Genomic DNA, 16,198 nt, shown 5'->3' with positions numbered 1-16,198 from the left:
CACTAATGTGCAAACTGATGCAATCTATTTGGATTTTGCGAAAGCCTTTGATAAAGTATCTCACCAGTGCTTGCTACTAAAACTTCAACTGCTGAACCTGGACCCTAACGTTATAATATGGATACGGGAATTTTCGTCCAATTGTACGTAAATGGTTTTAGTCCCCTCCCAGTAACTTCCGGTGTGCCCCAAGCATCTGCCCTTGGTCCCCTGTTGTCTTTAATATGCATTAACGATTTACCTCAGTACATTTCTTCTAATACGCATGTTCGCAGATAACTGCGTCATTTACCGCACAATCCATAACATATCCATAACATAAGCTGCTCTCCAGAGCGATCTAATCAGCGTTTCAGACTGGTGCCACAATTCACCAATGACGCTAAGTGCCAACAAATGTAAATGCATGTACTTCTCCCGCCGGTGCAGTCCCTTTTGCTTCCCTTACCCAATCGTTAACACACCCCCTGGAACTAGTGCAGTCTCACAAATACCTAGGCGTAACCCTCTCTCACGGCTGGTCTCGGAGCACACGTCACTAACATTACCTCCGCAGCTAACAAAACCTCAGGTTTTCTGAAACTAACCTGTGAAACGCCCGGAACATGTAAAAGTACTACCTTATAAATCACTTGTCAAGGCCAAAACACGAATACGAGTCACCCATTTGGAATCCTCACCAAGCGTATCTCGCCGACGCATTAGAACCAGTTCAAAATTGAGCTGTTAGATTTATTCATGCATTGCACTCATATAATATCAGTGTTTCATCTCTCACCGGTTTAGCACCGCTTTTATGACGATGTCGCAGTGCCAGCCTTTCACTGTACCACAAGTTCTTTTTTTCATCCGTCAATCAAGCACCACACATCACAGCAGCAGCACGCATGTCATATCGAACCAGCCGTCCACTTCAAGTTGCACGTCCACATGTGCGGACTGCCTTTCACTGCCTCATTTTTTTTTCCGAACCGTCACAGACTTGAACGGCCTTCCCCACCAAATTGCTTCCACTACCTGCCCATCTTCGTTTCTACAACTTGAACCTGACCATCTTTTCAATAACTGGTTACCATGATCCTTACTGTTTGTATAAGAACCCACCCCTTATGTAATGCCCCTACGGGGAACTTTTAAGGTGAAACTGAATCCAGCACCAGCAATGAATCCATCCACCCCTGCAGCGGATGATCACATTTTTCGGGAACATCTCCTTCGATACTGTCTTGCGTTGAGAAAGTATGTACGGCAGCAACTTGAATGATGCTAAACACCGACAACACGAACACATCTGACAGCGTGCTTTTGTTTATGATGGACGGAGGGACAGACAGACGGGTGTATGATATGAAATTTCAGCTCTCCCAAAAACTCTGTTGAAACTTTTTTCCTACATAATGAGCCCTCTCCCCAAACTGATGTGAACTTTTCTGGAAAAAAAGTGGATTCATTACATGACTATGTAGGGTACTTGACTATTGCACAGATACCATATGAACGCGTGCAAGGGCCGCACTTTTTTTTCCAGATTCTAAGGCCAATTTTCGGGGTGCGGAGTATTTTCAACTCTGAGCTGGTGCTGTGCTCTGGTGCGCGCTTATATCAAAAGAAGCCGCACAGCACGTCCACTGTCAACGCGTAGCTCTGCACTTCCATCACATAGCAGAGCAGCACTTCTTCCAGTTCGGGAAACTCGCACAGCTTGCCTTGGAAAGCAGGCTTTTTGCAGCTTGTGTTTCTCAGTGCACCCTTCTGGTTGCACCATCATCGGACGCACTCCTCGGCCATATCAAATTTCTTGCCTGCCGCATGCTTGCCGTGTTCGAGAGCCGTGTGGCTATTAGGGTGCTTGCCCATCGTGCTAAAACTGCAATGCTCGGCAGCAGCACGCGAAAGCCACTACCACCACAACTACAGCGAGCACGCCACAAAAGCAACAAAAGGCTGGAGCTGGCGATACTGATGCTGATGAGGATAGCGGGAGGTCGCGGCCAAGGAAAAAGTTGACGATGACTACGACCTCGGGCGCCATCTGTGGACAGCACTTGGAAGCTCCTGTGCGTGTGCATGGCCTCGGAGGCTATGGTGCGTGCGTGGCCTCTGCAATCAAGTGCACCGTTGCTCGCAGCCAGAGCCGATTGCGGAGGACACTGCACGTGCATTTAGAAGGCTATTCCCACCTGGGTCATGGAAAGTTGGGGTGCGGCCCATAAACGAGTGTGGCCCTTACACGCATTTATACGGTATTCCAGCATTTATTACATTAGTTTGCTTGAGACAGCAAGCAAGATCACGGCACTGACAGTGTCACCCCATGGCAACGTTTTTAAGTGGATATGACATCGTCCAGTGGGCGTTTGATGATTGAATAGACAACAAATTTTGTCTAGAGATGAAAACATGCAATGATCGACGGAACCAACGCTTGAGTGAAAGCACTGCAAAGCAACCATCACAAAACAACACCGCAACTACTATTTGTATGCATCCTACATGGCAGTACAGTCAGCCACAGACCTGCCTAGAACGATGTCTAGACAGGCACTGCCTGGTTCGAGAGAGCGCATGTCCCATCCAGACACGACTGGCACGAATGGCTGCCCTGCTCCTCCTTCTTCAGGTGAACAAAGCCAAGGCTGCCTTCACCCTGTGCTCCCATCTATCTGCACCAGGCTGGCCAAGCAGAGCATCCACTGTTCTCCGCAATCATGACCAATGAAGAAAATTTTCAAAAAAATATGTTGGGAAGCACATGTGAATTGATCTGCTCGCCAGGAAACTGGTGGAGAACAATCTGGTTCCACAAGGTGCCAGTTGTCGCAGCCTTCTGTCACAAACACAAAGTGCACAGCAGGAGCTTGTTTTCGGCCAGGCGAGGGAGCAAACATGGGAATGGGTGCAAACACTGGCCGTGGGATGAGTTCAAACTTTCAACTGGTGACACCACAGAGAAAGAAAACATAAAGAGAGGACCCTCGGCTGAGACTGGCCTCGGGAACTTTTTTTTTTTTTTTTTAACAAAACTTCTGTGTGGGCTAGATGGTGCATAGCTTATTTTGAACTGCACAAGAACACGCACACAAGAGGAGGAAGCACACAGGACAGGCGCTAACTTCATCTGATTTATTCGCAGGTAAGAGAGCAAATATATATTACAGGCAGAGTACAGGTATCTTGAGCACGTATTGTGAACTGACGATGTATTTGTTTACTCCAAATGTCTCCTTTTATATATATATATATTTGCTCCCTTCCCTGCGAATAAAAATCAGATGAGGTGTCTGTGTGTTTCCTCTTCTTGTGTGCGTGTTCTTGTGCGCTTAAATTCATTCCAAAATGGCCTCAGGAAGTATGTCATGACTACGCAAGCGTCAAAAGAAATGTTCTTACGTTCAAGCACCCAAATTTCTTGTTGCTAAATATTTATCTTATACTGCCACTGTTTTAGCATAATATATATGAAGATGCAATTCAGTGAAAAATGTTCCAGAGCTTTTTTCGTCTCCACTGTCAGCATATGATTGTGGGCGTCAGTGCTGCTATGCAGCACCAAATCACTTTTCACGTGTTTACAACAGGTGAGACAATGCTGCTTGAAAACAACAAACCAGCAGTTAGCTGTGTTCACACATGGCACCCGTGTGGGCGATTTGTTTACAAAAGTAAGAGGGTGGGGCATGACGGGCTAAATATAGCACGCATGGTGCAGCTTCAGGCCAAAGTCTTGCGCATTCATGAAATTTTGGGTCTGTTTATTACTTTGACAATTGCAGATACACCATTCCGTGCATCATGAAACGCACTGCACACCGCATTCTTGCGCAGGCACGGCCTACTTCAAATCCCAAAAGGGCTTTGCGGAGGACTACAGTTCCTTTCGCCTCCACAGTACTATTTGGACTGCAGATGATGATTGACAAACCACACAATACAACAGCCGTATCTTTCCGGTACTCGCCCATGGGGCAGAAACATGGAGGCTAACACAGAGGGTGCAGCTTAAGTTAAGGACAACGCAGCGAGCTATGCAAAGAAAAATGATGGGTGTAACGTTAGGGGATCGGAAGAGGGCGGAGTGGGTGAGGGAACAAACTCGGGTTAATGGCATTCTAGTCGAAATCAAGAGGAAGAAGTGGGCTTGGGCAGGGCATGTAATGCGAAGGCAAGATAACCAACCGCTGGTCCTTAATGGTAACGGAGTGGATTCCAAGAGAAGGCAAACGTGGTAGGGGCCGGCAGAAAGCTAGGAGTTTGCATTAAGGAGTTTGCAAGGACACGATGGAAGGAGGTAGCAAAGGAGAGGGTTAATGGGAGAGACGTGGGAGGGGCCTCTGCCCTGCAGTGGGCGCAGTCAGGCTGATGATGATGACTCTAAACCTGTGGCAGGGTGGTGCATAAGGGAGGCAAACTGTCAAAGTTGAAGCACCGTGCATTTTTCACTCTGTGCACCAGCTGCACCACCTGAGGACGTCTAGCTTGCATCCTGTCTTCCTGCAAGCACTGGCAATGTGTTCGCTACCTGTCTTTTGTCCTCTCTGTTAATACTTTCAGATTTGCTGGTGTTGAGGAATCTTTGTATCGAGCCTCTCTGTACCGCACTGGTCTTGGTTTGTGTCTAGCCTTCATGCGCTCGTTCTTTATCTCGCCCAGGAACACTCCGTCTGTTTACTAAATACTGCATGCTGAATGAACCCTTGCTCCGAACAGGAGACGCCAGACAGAAAGAACCCTCGTTAATTCATGAATGCCTAGCTACCTGTACTATAGGCACGCTTTTCTGTACAATCTACACTGAAATAATTTTCGCACAACAAAATTCGCAGACGCGATTAAACGAGACACTGTCCACCTCCGGCCAGAGCCAAACCTGGCTAATGCGCAAGCAATTCGAAATTCGCTCCAGTGCAACCGAAACAAGCAGTCTTAAATTCGTGCCAGTGAAACCGAAACAGGACGTGTGGGCCAGTTGCTCTCACCAACCGCTGGGGGCCCTAGACACGACTCGGCTGCTGGGGTCTATGGGAGTGTCCTCCCTTATTTATTCTTTCTCCATGGTGACACAAAGAACAGTGCTGTCAAGTGGGAGAACAAGTTTCAGTTTATGGGGAGATGGCTCGCCTTCTAACTAAGGAGAGTGAAGTTGGTGAGAGACTAAAACCACAACAGACGGCAACAATTATGTCCTCATCCTGCAGGGTCACAACAAGTGCTTGCCTTTTGTTGTCCCCCAGGTCGTAGGCCACCCGACTGGCATCGTCGGCAGTCTCGCAGACCAGGGCATTGTTGGTGGCGTAGAGCACAGCTCGCTTGATGGCCGGGGGATCGTACTGCAGCACGTCGTACAGAAGCTTCACATTTTTGGGCTGCATGATGGACCTGCAGGCAGCGGCAACCACGCTCAGTGCAAGCCACTTCGGAGCAGCCAGGTTTCTCTATCTGTACATTTGTTCCATTGGTGCGACAAAGAAAAACTGTGCGCCCCCGCTTGCCGTTCCCAATAACTGTGCTTGAAGAGACACCCAGCTGTACCTGCGCACTCTGTGCATGTGCACTGCATTTTACAATGAATCTCGCAACAACCGTACAGAATACAGTCCAGGACGCTGCCTGCAAGGCACAGCAGCTGTGATGCCAAACTAAAGTTCCTTGCCAGCAGGGACAGTTTGAGGTGAGCAAAAAAGGCACAAGAATGCCACCTAAAAAGGCAGGCCCCGCAGCACGCACCGACATCAGCGCATTTTGAAGTGAAAAGCTTCACTAGGCTCATCAACACCGGGTCTGGCGTATGCTCCGTGATCAATTTTAGCCGCAGCTGCGCGTGCACGAGTTCGCTGCGTCACGTCACTGGGGAGGCGCAGGTGGTCGATGGAGCCGCCGCCAGTCGACCTTCGCCGTCGTTCGCACACTCTGCACATGTTTACCGAGTGTGCATCGGCGCACGTCTGGTTTTCTCGTATGACGCTCACCAAAGCTTTTTGCTGATATCCAGGCTTAACCTAAGCTAAGCCATGGCCAATTTTTTCCCTTCAAATTATTGGCAATCCACCCTTTGTCGGCCAACTGGTGGGAAGATTTTTATATACAATTTTCTCAGCAATAACTGCACCCCCTACAAATGCACAACCAGAAAGAGAATCTACACTGGGCACATTTTCCGACATCCCTGAAGCCTGCTCTGTGGCAGGTGTCTGGTTGTGAAGGCCTTTAGTGTGAAGGTCTTCATGGTAAAGACCTTTAGGTCAAAGACCATTAGCAAGTAATTGCCCACTGCAATAACCATGCCAAATTGTCCGCTATTTTTTCCCTGTTTGCGCCTACTTCAAGAAATTTATTTCACTAACCCATCATTGAAAAGTAAATTTGTCTCAGAACCAACTTACCAGCACATATCGACACATCGGGTCAACTGGCATCGCCAATGAAAAAGTTCAAGACGCGCATAACTGGCTCCTTGGGTACGTGGACACCTCAATTATGCTTTCAGGTACATGGCAGTGGTATCCATTGGCAAGAAACTGTCCTTTCACACAGTATTTCGTGCTCAGCAATGGTAAACCACCGGCCAATTTCTTTTTAACTCCTCCTTGCCAGAAACTGTAGCAGAATGAAACCACTTGCCCCCGTCCACTGCTTGCACTGAAGATCCAATGCCATTCAAAGACGTGATAATAAATTTCCTGTCTCCATAGCTTGGCCATTTTTTTTTTTGATGATGCGCCCTGAACATATTTTGAAAGCCCTGCACTATGTGTTCAGTGTGTGTGTGTGCTTTGTAATCCTCTTTCTTGCTTTTGCATCTTCTGATTTTTTTTTTTTTTCATTAAACCCTTGTAGCCCCCCCCCCCCCCCCCTCACTCTCTAACGCCCCACAGGCCTTAAAGAGAGACTGAAGCACTTTTTTTGAAAATCGAGCTGGCAGCGGCGTCCTGTAGTTTTCCATGCTGCGTACTGGAATGTCCCATCCGAATAAGGCAAAAACAAGCGCGCATGGCCTTTTTTAGCAGACACATGCGGCCTGTGCCACAGGGCACACCGCTGCCTGTGATTGGTCAAGAGGTCGTGCCGACACATTACAGACCAGAGAAGCCACCAATATGGATCTGTTGAGTGGAGATCGCAGCTTTCCGCGGGGTTGCAAAAAGCAAATATGGCGACTATTTTTTCACTGAATTCCAAAGAAAAGGATACTACAGTTTGTGCATTCCACCTGAAACCAAAAAAGACAACCAAAAAATCTACACCTAGCACAAGCATACGGCAGCGTGACAGACGCATATACAGTCCATGCGTAAAAGGCACAACCTTGTGTCATGTTCTCGGAAATGAAGGGGTGCGAACAATACTCAAGTCAATTACCACCAGCGGACGCCTCCTCGCTCGCCCGAAAGAGCGTCATCCTAAAGAAAAGGCCCAAGGCGTTGTGTGCAAAGAACTCTGTTCTCAGTAACCGGCATTGTAGGTTGGGGCAACAAAGTATTTCAAGGAAACAATGAAGCAGCACAGAGTTGCTGTCAAAGTGAGCGAAGCACAGCGGCTGAGCACTGTGAGGCGTGTGACCACAGGATAGTGACGCAATTATTGCGTGCTGGAAACCAAGCCAAATCACAAGACTGCTGCTGCAGTCATGGCGCCTTGAGCAGATGCCGGGAAATATTAATTGCTCCCTCGGAAATGTTCGCCCTTCCTAGAAATATATGTATAAGCCAAGCTAGCTGCAACTCGCCCACTGCCAGAACTTCATGATGAAACTGAGTAAGATTGCGAAACATTGTGTTTTTTTGCAAAAACTTGCATCCATTTCTGTCTTAAATTCACATCCGAGAGACCTCTACTGAACGCTTTCATTTTAACTGCTTAGCAACGATTAAACGAGATGCCGCACATGAATGGCTTCGATGCTTGCTTGCTTGGATGCATCGAACCGAGCCTAAAGCCGGGGACACATGTGCGAAAAGTGCGTGCGATTCGCTGCGGCGCGTCGCATGCTCGTGCTAAAACTGCAATGCTCGGCAGCAGCACGCGAAAGCCACTACCACCACAACTACAGCGAGCACGCCACAAAAGCAACAAAAGGCTGGAGCTGGCGATACTGATGCTGATGAGGATAGCGGGAGGTCGCGGCCGAGGAAAAAGTTGACGATGACTACGACCTCGGGCGCCATCTGTGGACAGCACTTGGAAGCTCCTGTGCGTGTGCATGGCCTCGGAGGCTATGGTGCGTGCGTGGCCTCTGCAATCAAGTGCACCGTTGCTCGCAGCCAGAGCCGATTGCGGAGGACACTGCACGTGCATTTAGAAGGCTATTCCCACCTGGGTCATGGAAAGTTGGGGTGCGGCCCATAAACGTGTGTGGCCCTTACACGCATTTATACGGTATTCCAGCATTTATTACATTAGTTTGCTTGAGACAGCAAGATCACGGCACTGACAGTGTCACCCCATGGCAACGTCGCATGCGTCGCTCGTCGCATGCGTCCAACCTGCTGGATGCCAACGACGAGCTGCATGCGGCAAACGCAACGACGGGATGCGGCAGCCAATGCGAGCGCGAAGAGCGGCAGCGTCATGATGACGTAGAGCGCGAGGCTCAGGGCGCTCGGGGCCGAGCCATGCCGGGCCGGTCTGCCAGCTCTGATGCCAGCCGCCGGCGACTGAAAAACGCGCTAGTATTGTTTGTTGACGTTCTAGCAAGCCCAGGGATAGATGCATGTCAAAATTGCATCATTTATGACGATCGTTGGCTAATACCGAGTTGCACGTAACAAGAAAATTTCATCCCACAGCCGCTTCGGTGCTGCTGCTACTTGGTGTGGTTCGCCTGCCGTCTGCTAATCCGTTTCTGAAGGCGTCGTGGAAATTGAACATATCTTTTATTATGGGACGAGTTCGCAGTGAAGCGATGTGAAGAGTAGGCCTTTTATTATAGCACAGGCGACTTCCGAAGCGCTGTCAGCTGCGGCTTCGACGCGAAATCAAGTAGGCCTAGCGACGACTAGGGCAGCCGGGACCAGCGCGCAGTTCGTCGCCCGGCGTTGCCGCAGCCGGTGTCGTTGCCGAAAGATCCTCTTTTGCACAGGTATATTGTCGTTGCTCGAATCTAGGAAGCATCCTCTCCGGTACATAGCTGTTTGTACTTTCTTGTGCGAACGTGAAGTACGCCGAGCATGCCGGCCGGCCGGCCAGCCTGGATCCCGTCTGCCGGCGTCATAAAAACGAGCTAAAGTGTGTTCTTGACTTAAATAATAAACCCTGGGATGAGAAATGTGAAAAATATGTCATTTTTGAGGATCGCTGACCAATACTGAGCTGCTGCTAAAGGTAACGACTGCGATACAAGCAAACTTCATTCCACAACCACCCCACAGCTGCCGCTGGCATGACGTTGGGGTCCGGCTCGCCTGGTGCTCGCTCGCTTCGCTGCCGAAGGCGTCGCGGAAATTGACCATATTATTACTTTATTGTGAGATGATGCTGTTGACAGTAGAGCGATGTGTGGAGTAGGCCTTTTATTATAGCTCAGGCGACTTCCGAAGCGCCGGCCGCTGCGGTTTCGATCCGAAAGAGGCTATAGGCCTAGCGACGACCACGGCAGCCAGGCGGTAGCAGAGCTCGTCGCCCGGAGCGCCCGCGAGCGGTGCCGTTGCCGAAAGCTCGCAACATAAGCAGGCATGCTTTGTCGCTGCTCGAGCAGACTTTCTGATAACAAGGCAATCTTGTCTTTTCTTGGGATATTTGTACACGATCACAAGCAGCGCTGAGGCACCGCTGCACGGCGGCGAAGTGTGACAGTGGTTGTGGGCGGAGTTTGGGTAGAGCGGCGCAGCGATGCTCACCGCTCCGTGTGTCCCTGTTTGCAGTGGGATGCCAGTTCGCACGCGACGATCGGTGTGGCGCGTCGGCGAAGTTGTCGCACATGTGTCCCCTGCTTTAAGTCAATAACTGAGCTTTGCTGAGCACACCACAGGTGGTCTGGCCGCATTTTAAGCTGAGGAGAGAGACACATGCTTGCGCCTCTATAATGGTCCTGCAGGGGCTAAGTGAGTATGTTTCTATTTTTAGAAGAGGCGCTTCTTGGCAATGGTGACACGGATGTCACACACAAGAAAATCGAAGGAAGTGTGCAATGGTTCAGCCGTGCCTTTTTGACGGAAATCTCTAGAGATCACACTGAGGACAAGCTCTGCATGCAGCCGCTCTGATGAAAGTGCTTCGAGCAGAGTACGCTTGCTCTGGTCGGCTTGAGTTCTCCCTCGTCACAGCAGCGAGCGCCTGCGCTGCGAGCTTATGATCTTGTGCAAAACCGTGGCAGACGACACAGTCGTGGCTACAGTTGTTCATGCAGAGCAGCACCTTGTGTTGAACCTTATGCTCACGGTCAGCTGACACGCTTTGTACGAAACAATTCACGCGGTGTGAGGAACAACACACATAGCACGAGAAACAATGCTCGGTAAAAGCTCGCTCGGGTGCGTTGCAGTATCCCCAGCTCCTCAACGTGACGTCATGTTGGCCGACATGGATGTGGTTTCCCTCTCTGCTGTTCGCTCCTGCCCTCGGGCGAGACGCGAGAGAATTAAACGCTGTGCTTTAAATTGGTGATTGTGCCACTGTTTTAGCGAAAATCGAAAAAGTAACTTCACGGACGTGACTAGCAACGACATCACTTCAAAACCCTACAAAGTTAAAACTCCCTTCAAGGGTAAATAGACAGCTGCATTTTGCTATTCTAAAATACACTATGCGATCCGCAACCAGAAATGTGACATTTGCGCAGCTCTAATTTAAGACTGGAAAAATGAGCACAGGTGCAAGCACGCCAGAGTACCTGAGGCGCTCCTTGAGGGGCTTGGCGTCGATGTAGTCCAGGGGGAGGAAGGTCTCGGCCTCGAGCATCTGCTCCTTGAGGTACTTGATGCAGGCGCGGCCCGTCTTCTCGGAGTCCACCACGATGGCCTCCATGTTCTTGCCCAGCACCTTGGTGATGGCCACGTTGTACTTCTTGTGGATGGGCTGGCACATGTTGACCAGCCGGTCGTACACGCCCGGATACAGCTGCTTGAAGTGGTCCACGATCTCGGCCTTCTTGCGGCGCCGCGAGTCCTCGTGCTTGTCCACCTTGGCGTCGCCCAGCTCGTTCATCAGGGCCTCCAGCTCGCGGTTGATCTCGGCCACCCGCTCCTTGGCGGCCGTCACGTCCTGGGACACCTCCTGCTCCTGGCGCCGCAGCTCCTCGAGGCTGGCCTCGCTCGAGCGGATCTGCTCGGCCAGCTTGTCCACGCGCCGCAGGTTCTCCTCCAGCTCGGCCTTCTTCTGCTTCAGCTTGGCCTGGGTCTCGCTGCGCTTGCGCACCTCGTTGTCGTGGCGGTCCTGGTCCGACTTGTGCTCCCGCCGCACCGAGTCCAGGTTCTGCAGGTGCAGGGACGCCTGGCGGCCGGCCTCCTCCTTGAGGCGGTGGTACTCGCGCACCTGCGAGTCCTCCAGCGACACGTCCCGCCCCTGGCTCTCCTGGCTCAGCTGCTGCTCAAACTCCTGGGCGCGCTGCACCACCTCCTCCAGCTCCTGCTCCAGCTCCGCTATCTCCCCCTGGTGGGTCTCGTCCACCTTCTTGGCCGCCTTGAGCGACTTGCGCGCCGCCTCCAGCTTCTTCTGCATGTGCGCCGTGCGCTCCTTGGCCTTGATGAAGGCCGGCTTGCGCTTGTTCAGCTCCACATCCTGGAACAGTATCGGTCCATGTTTAGTGCTGGCGCGTTAACACATCCTCCACGCTACCTTAGGAGAGACAATGGCAAGGCTAGGTGGCAGTGAAGCGTAAACCACAACAAAACAATACAAGTAAATATTTACACTCTGCACAACACACATACGCAGAGGAGACAGCTGCCACAACAAACACAGTTACCTCAGCGAAGGCCACGACGTGTGCGCATGCACTGATTGCTGCTGAAACAGTTTATAATCGGCTATCGACAGACCAGCAGAAAAAAGAAAAGCAAACGCACTATGACCCTCGCAGAGCAAGCGCAACCTGCAGCGTGCTAGTGGACACTGCCCAATGCATTGCTCAACCTTCGGTGGCGGGAATCACAGCGGGAAGCCTGCTCCCTATGGGCGCGGAGTTTATAAACTAAGTAAAAACATTGCAAAAAACTGGAGCTGGTGATGCTGATGCCGATATGGATAGCACAATAGCAGATAGCAGGATAGCAGGAGGTCGCGGCAGAGGAAAAAGTTGATGATGATGACGTGCTTGGCCTTGGCGCACCATCCGTAGGCGGCACCAGGAAGCTCCTGTGCACCTGTGTGGCCTCCGCGATCAAGCGCACAATGCTCGCCGCCAACGCCGATCGCAGAGGCCACGGTGCATGCATTTCGAAAGCTATTCCCACGTGGGTCGTGGAAAGTTTGGGTGCAGCCCTTACAAGGATATTTTTCTTTTAATATTTCCTTCGGGAAAACACGGTGCGGCCTGTACATGGGTGCGTTTATGCAGTATGTTGAATTCTGCGAGTCGAAAAAATTTCAGAAGTTTTACCCCGCATAATAGGCGCACGACAAACTTTGAGCCAGATTTTCTGAAAAAAAAAAAAAAAAAAAGTGCACCTATTATGTGAGTAAATACGGTATTTGAGCATGGGCGGATGCTTAGTATATATAATGGTAGACAAAACAGAAAAGCCCCATTAGCGGGCTTGGAGTCCTTTGGGTACCAAGCGAGGCTAAGAAGGGCTGGCTAAAAAAGCAAAACAAAAGAAACAACGAGCCACATTGGGTCTAGCAGCAGAAGCTCCCAACCACAAATACTGATCAACACATACAGGGATAGCAGCCGAGCAGTCAGGAACTCCTCACCGCTCACCAGAGACTACATCGTTCCAAGGAAATGTGATACACGTTATGCTGCATTTCATTCCCTGAAAGTTCGGCAGACTCTCCCACAATGTTCCGTTGATGACGCATATGCTAATGGCAGTAATTCCCTTTGGCTGCCATTGCATGCAAACAGGCACTCTCGCTACTCTCCTCACTACCTGATGCCCTTTTTAGCGACACTGGAGTCACGCAATTTTCTGACAGCTCCGCACAAGACTCGTTTAAATATTCCCGCCAACGGCCCCCAACATTCCAAAGGCATGACTCCCTGTTCAGTTGAGCAACTGGGAGAAGTTTCATTTTTATGACAAAGGTCGACGCGATGACAGCACGGCAGGGCTGGGTATTAGGCATGTGCAAATAGTGGTTTTTTGCTTTGCAGCAATTTCAGAGCAAACAGTAATTTTCTTTGAATAGTCTTGGAAGCAAATATTTCCAATAGCTCTGGTTCACAAAAAAGGTCGAACGGCACAATAGGCGTTTTCAAAATGGTGAATTTTTCAAACACAAGGCAAGGCCACTACATGAAAAAAAACGAAGAGTGCATTGAAGTCCTGCCACAGTCATCGAAGCTCTGTCAACTTTCTGCAACAATGTGCATTGAAAATTGGGGGCGCCGTGTGGGGAGTCAGACATATTCAGTGGGAGCAGTGAATCCACGACACCTGCTAGGCATATGCACCACCTTGCGTCACGCCCCCCTTTGAGCTTGATTAGTTCAGACTCGTTCCAGGGAGACATGCGTCTTGTGATTGGAGAGGTATAATACTACAGCGCGATCCACTTCCGCATGCGCAGGTAAGCCAGCATGTGTGGAAGCGGATCTCTCTACTGATCCATGCAGCTGTGTCAGCTATGGCACAACTTTATATAAAGGACACAATGAGAACAGACTTTTTCCCGCAGAGTACTTTTAGTTCTAAACAAATCTGAAATGCAATGCATGTTCCAGATTTTTATAATTTTCTCTCCAGGGATATCTCAGAAACTTTCTAGTTAAAGGAAAATTCGTCCTGGTCCGGGGTTCGAACCGGGGACCACCGCTTCACTGGAGCTGTCGCTCTACCACCTGAGCTAACCGGGACGGCCAGCCTATGGAACAGTGTTGGTCAGATGGGGGAACTGACCGCCTCGCGGATGTGCTGCTCGATCTTGGCCATGTCGCGCTGCAGGCGGCCGTGCTCCTTGCGCTTGTCGCGCACCTCCTCCTCGACCTTCTCCTTGCGGCGGACGGCCCGCTGCAGCTCGGACCCCTTGGCGGCCAGGTCGGCGGCCAGGGCGTCCAGCTCCCGCTGCAGGTGGAACAGCTGGAAGGCCTGGCTCACCACCTGGCGCTCGGCCAGGCTCTCCTTGAGCCGCTGGTACTTGTCCGCCTCCTCCTTCTCCAGCCGCGCCTCCTTCTTCTCGGCCGCAATGCCCTTCTTCTTCTGGTACGAGAACTGCGTGTCCTCCTCCGCCTTGATCATCTCGGCACGCAGCTGCTCGTACTCCCCCTTGTGCTCTAGGGAGTGCGAGATCTCCTCGAAGAGCACCGTGCGCTCCTTGGGGTTCTTCATGGCGATGGTCTCCACGTCCCCCTGGAACACCAGGAAGTTCTTGGCCTTGACGTTGATGCGCAGCCCCTCCAGGCGGCCCAGGTAGTCGTCCTGGCTCACCACCTCGTTGTCGATGCGGAACTCCGAGGAGGAGTGGGCCACCGTGCGGGTGAACTTGGTCTCCGTGCCGTCCTCGTGGCAGTAGACGGCCGTCACGTGGGCCCTCGAGGACACGGGGGCCCCGATGGGGGCTCCATGCACCAGGTCCTGCACAGAAACCCCTTCTGGTTATCTCTGAACCGAGCATTTACTTCTCCCACGCGCAACACAACCAGCAAAGTCGTCGTCTGCATTCGACGTAAACTTACATATGTGCTCCATTCGGTTCCCCCACACGACAACCAGCATCATCTCTTGTGTGAGTGCCCTGTCTTTGTGACCGAAAGACATAAGCTGCGCTGTGCTCTGGACCGCCTTGATTCTCACCCTTTCACAGAGGCCAAGATCCTCGGTCCGTGGCCACAACAGTCGACTGCCATCAAGGCTCACAAGGCACTGTTTTGCTTTTACAAACGACTGCCTTGATTGATAGACTGTGACTGTGTCTCTCATTCCTTCTCTCTTCCCTCTTTAATCCCCTCATTCCCTTCCCCCAGTGCAGGGTAGCCAACAGGAATCCTTTCTGGTTAACATCCCTGCCTTTCCCCCTCTCTGTATCTCTCTCTCTCTCAGTGCATGTCAAAGATCTTTCCATTATTGGACCTGTTATCTTCTTCCCTTCTCTCATGGCCCGGCTGAGGTGTCCACCGAGAGGTTACACTGCGCCATTTCCCAGTAAACAAAAGTGGATCTTACGGTATGCTCTCTCACACGACTAGGGTGCAGCATTACAGTTTCTTGTTCCTAGGCTCGATAAGAAATCCCCGCCGACACTTAGATGAAGACATGCATCATCATCATCATCATCAACCTGACTACGCCCACTGCAGGGGGGCAAATGCCTCTCTCATTTCTCTCCAATTAACCCTGTCCTTTGTCAGTTGCCGCCCTTGTATCCCCGCAAACTTCTTAATATCATCCGCCCATCTAACTTTCTGCCGCCCCCTGCTGCGCTTGCCTTCTCTTGGAATCCACTCTGTTACCTTTAAGGACCACCGGTTATCCTGCCTTCGCATTACATGCCCTGCCCAAGCCCACTTCTTCCTCTTGATCTCAACTAGGATGTCATTATCACGCGTTTGTTCTCTCAGCCACTCCGCCCGCTTCCGATCTCTCAACGTTACGCCTATCATTTTTCTTTTCCATAACTCGCTGCGTTGTCCTTAACCTAAGCTGGACCTTCTTTGTTAGTCTCCACGTCTCTGCCCCACAGGTGAGCTTCTCTTGACAGAAACAATACATATCAGAGATACTGGGCAATCAATGAGTGGCAGGTATTTCAGAGCACATATCCATCCTCTACATCCCAGTTCCTTTTTTGCAGGACTTCAGGAAATGAAAAGGCATGCAGTGTCCATGGCTGCAGGACATTCAGAGAACGCTTACCCGACCAAAGTTCGAAAAGACGGACGCAAAGGAAACAACAGTCTGACACTCCTACAAAGCTGGAATCGCGTCCAAGGTATCATTGTCCGAAAGAAGTTAGCGCAAAGAAACGGACAAGGGACAGAAAGAAAGGACACACAAGACATTCACAGGACTTTCATTCACAGACATTCATAAGACATTCACAGCAATGTCTTATGTGTCCTTTCTTTCTGTCCCTTAAGTAACACTTGTTGCTGGGCTAGCCG

General features: G+C 50.8%; 1 protein-coding gene across 2 annotated transcripts in view; it reads right to left on the bottom strand.

Annotated features, from left to right (window-relative positions):
• Nucleotides 1-16,198, bottom strand: part of SMC1 (structural maintenance of chromosomes 1) — a 59,687-nt gene that overhangs the window by 27,919 nt on the left and 15,570 nt on the right. For both annotated transcript variants that reach the window (XM_089563591.1, XM_089563592.1), the window contains 3 exons: nucleotides 13,998-14,672; nucleotides 10,826-11,712; nucleotides 5,215-5,376 (listed from right to left, as the gene is read on the bottom strand). In XM_089563591.1, coding sequence (XP_089419717.1) covers nucleotides 5,215-5,376; nucleotides 10,826-11,712; nucleotides 13,998-14,672 — 1,724 coding nt within the window. The remainder of the gene's footprint in view (nucleotides 1-5,214; nucleotides 5,377-10,825; nucleotides 11,713-13,997; nucleotides 14,673-16,198) is intronic.

Source organism: Amblyomma mixtum, chromosome 10, assembly GCF_055824585.1.
Source record: "Amblyomma mixtum isolate Tamu chromosome 10, ASM5582458v1, whole genome shotgun sequence".
NCBI lineage: Eukaryota > Metazoa > Arthropoda > Arachnida > Ixodida > Ixodidae > Amblyomma > Amblyomma mixtum.
This window is presented reverse-complemented; position numbering and strand designations above follow the sequence as displayed.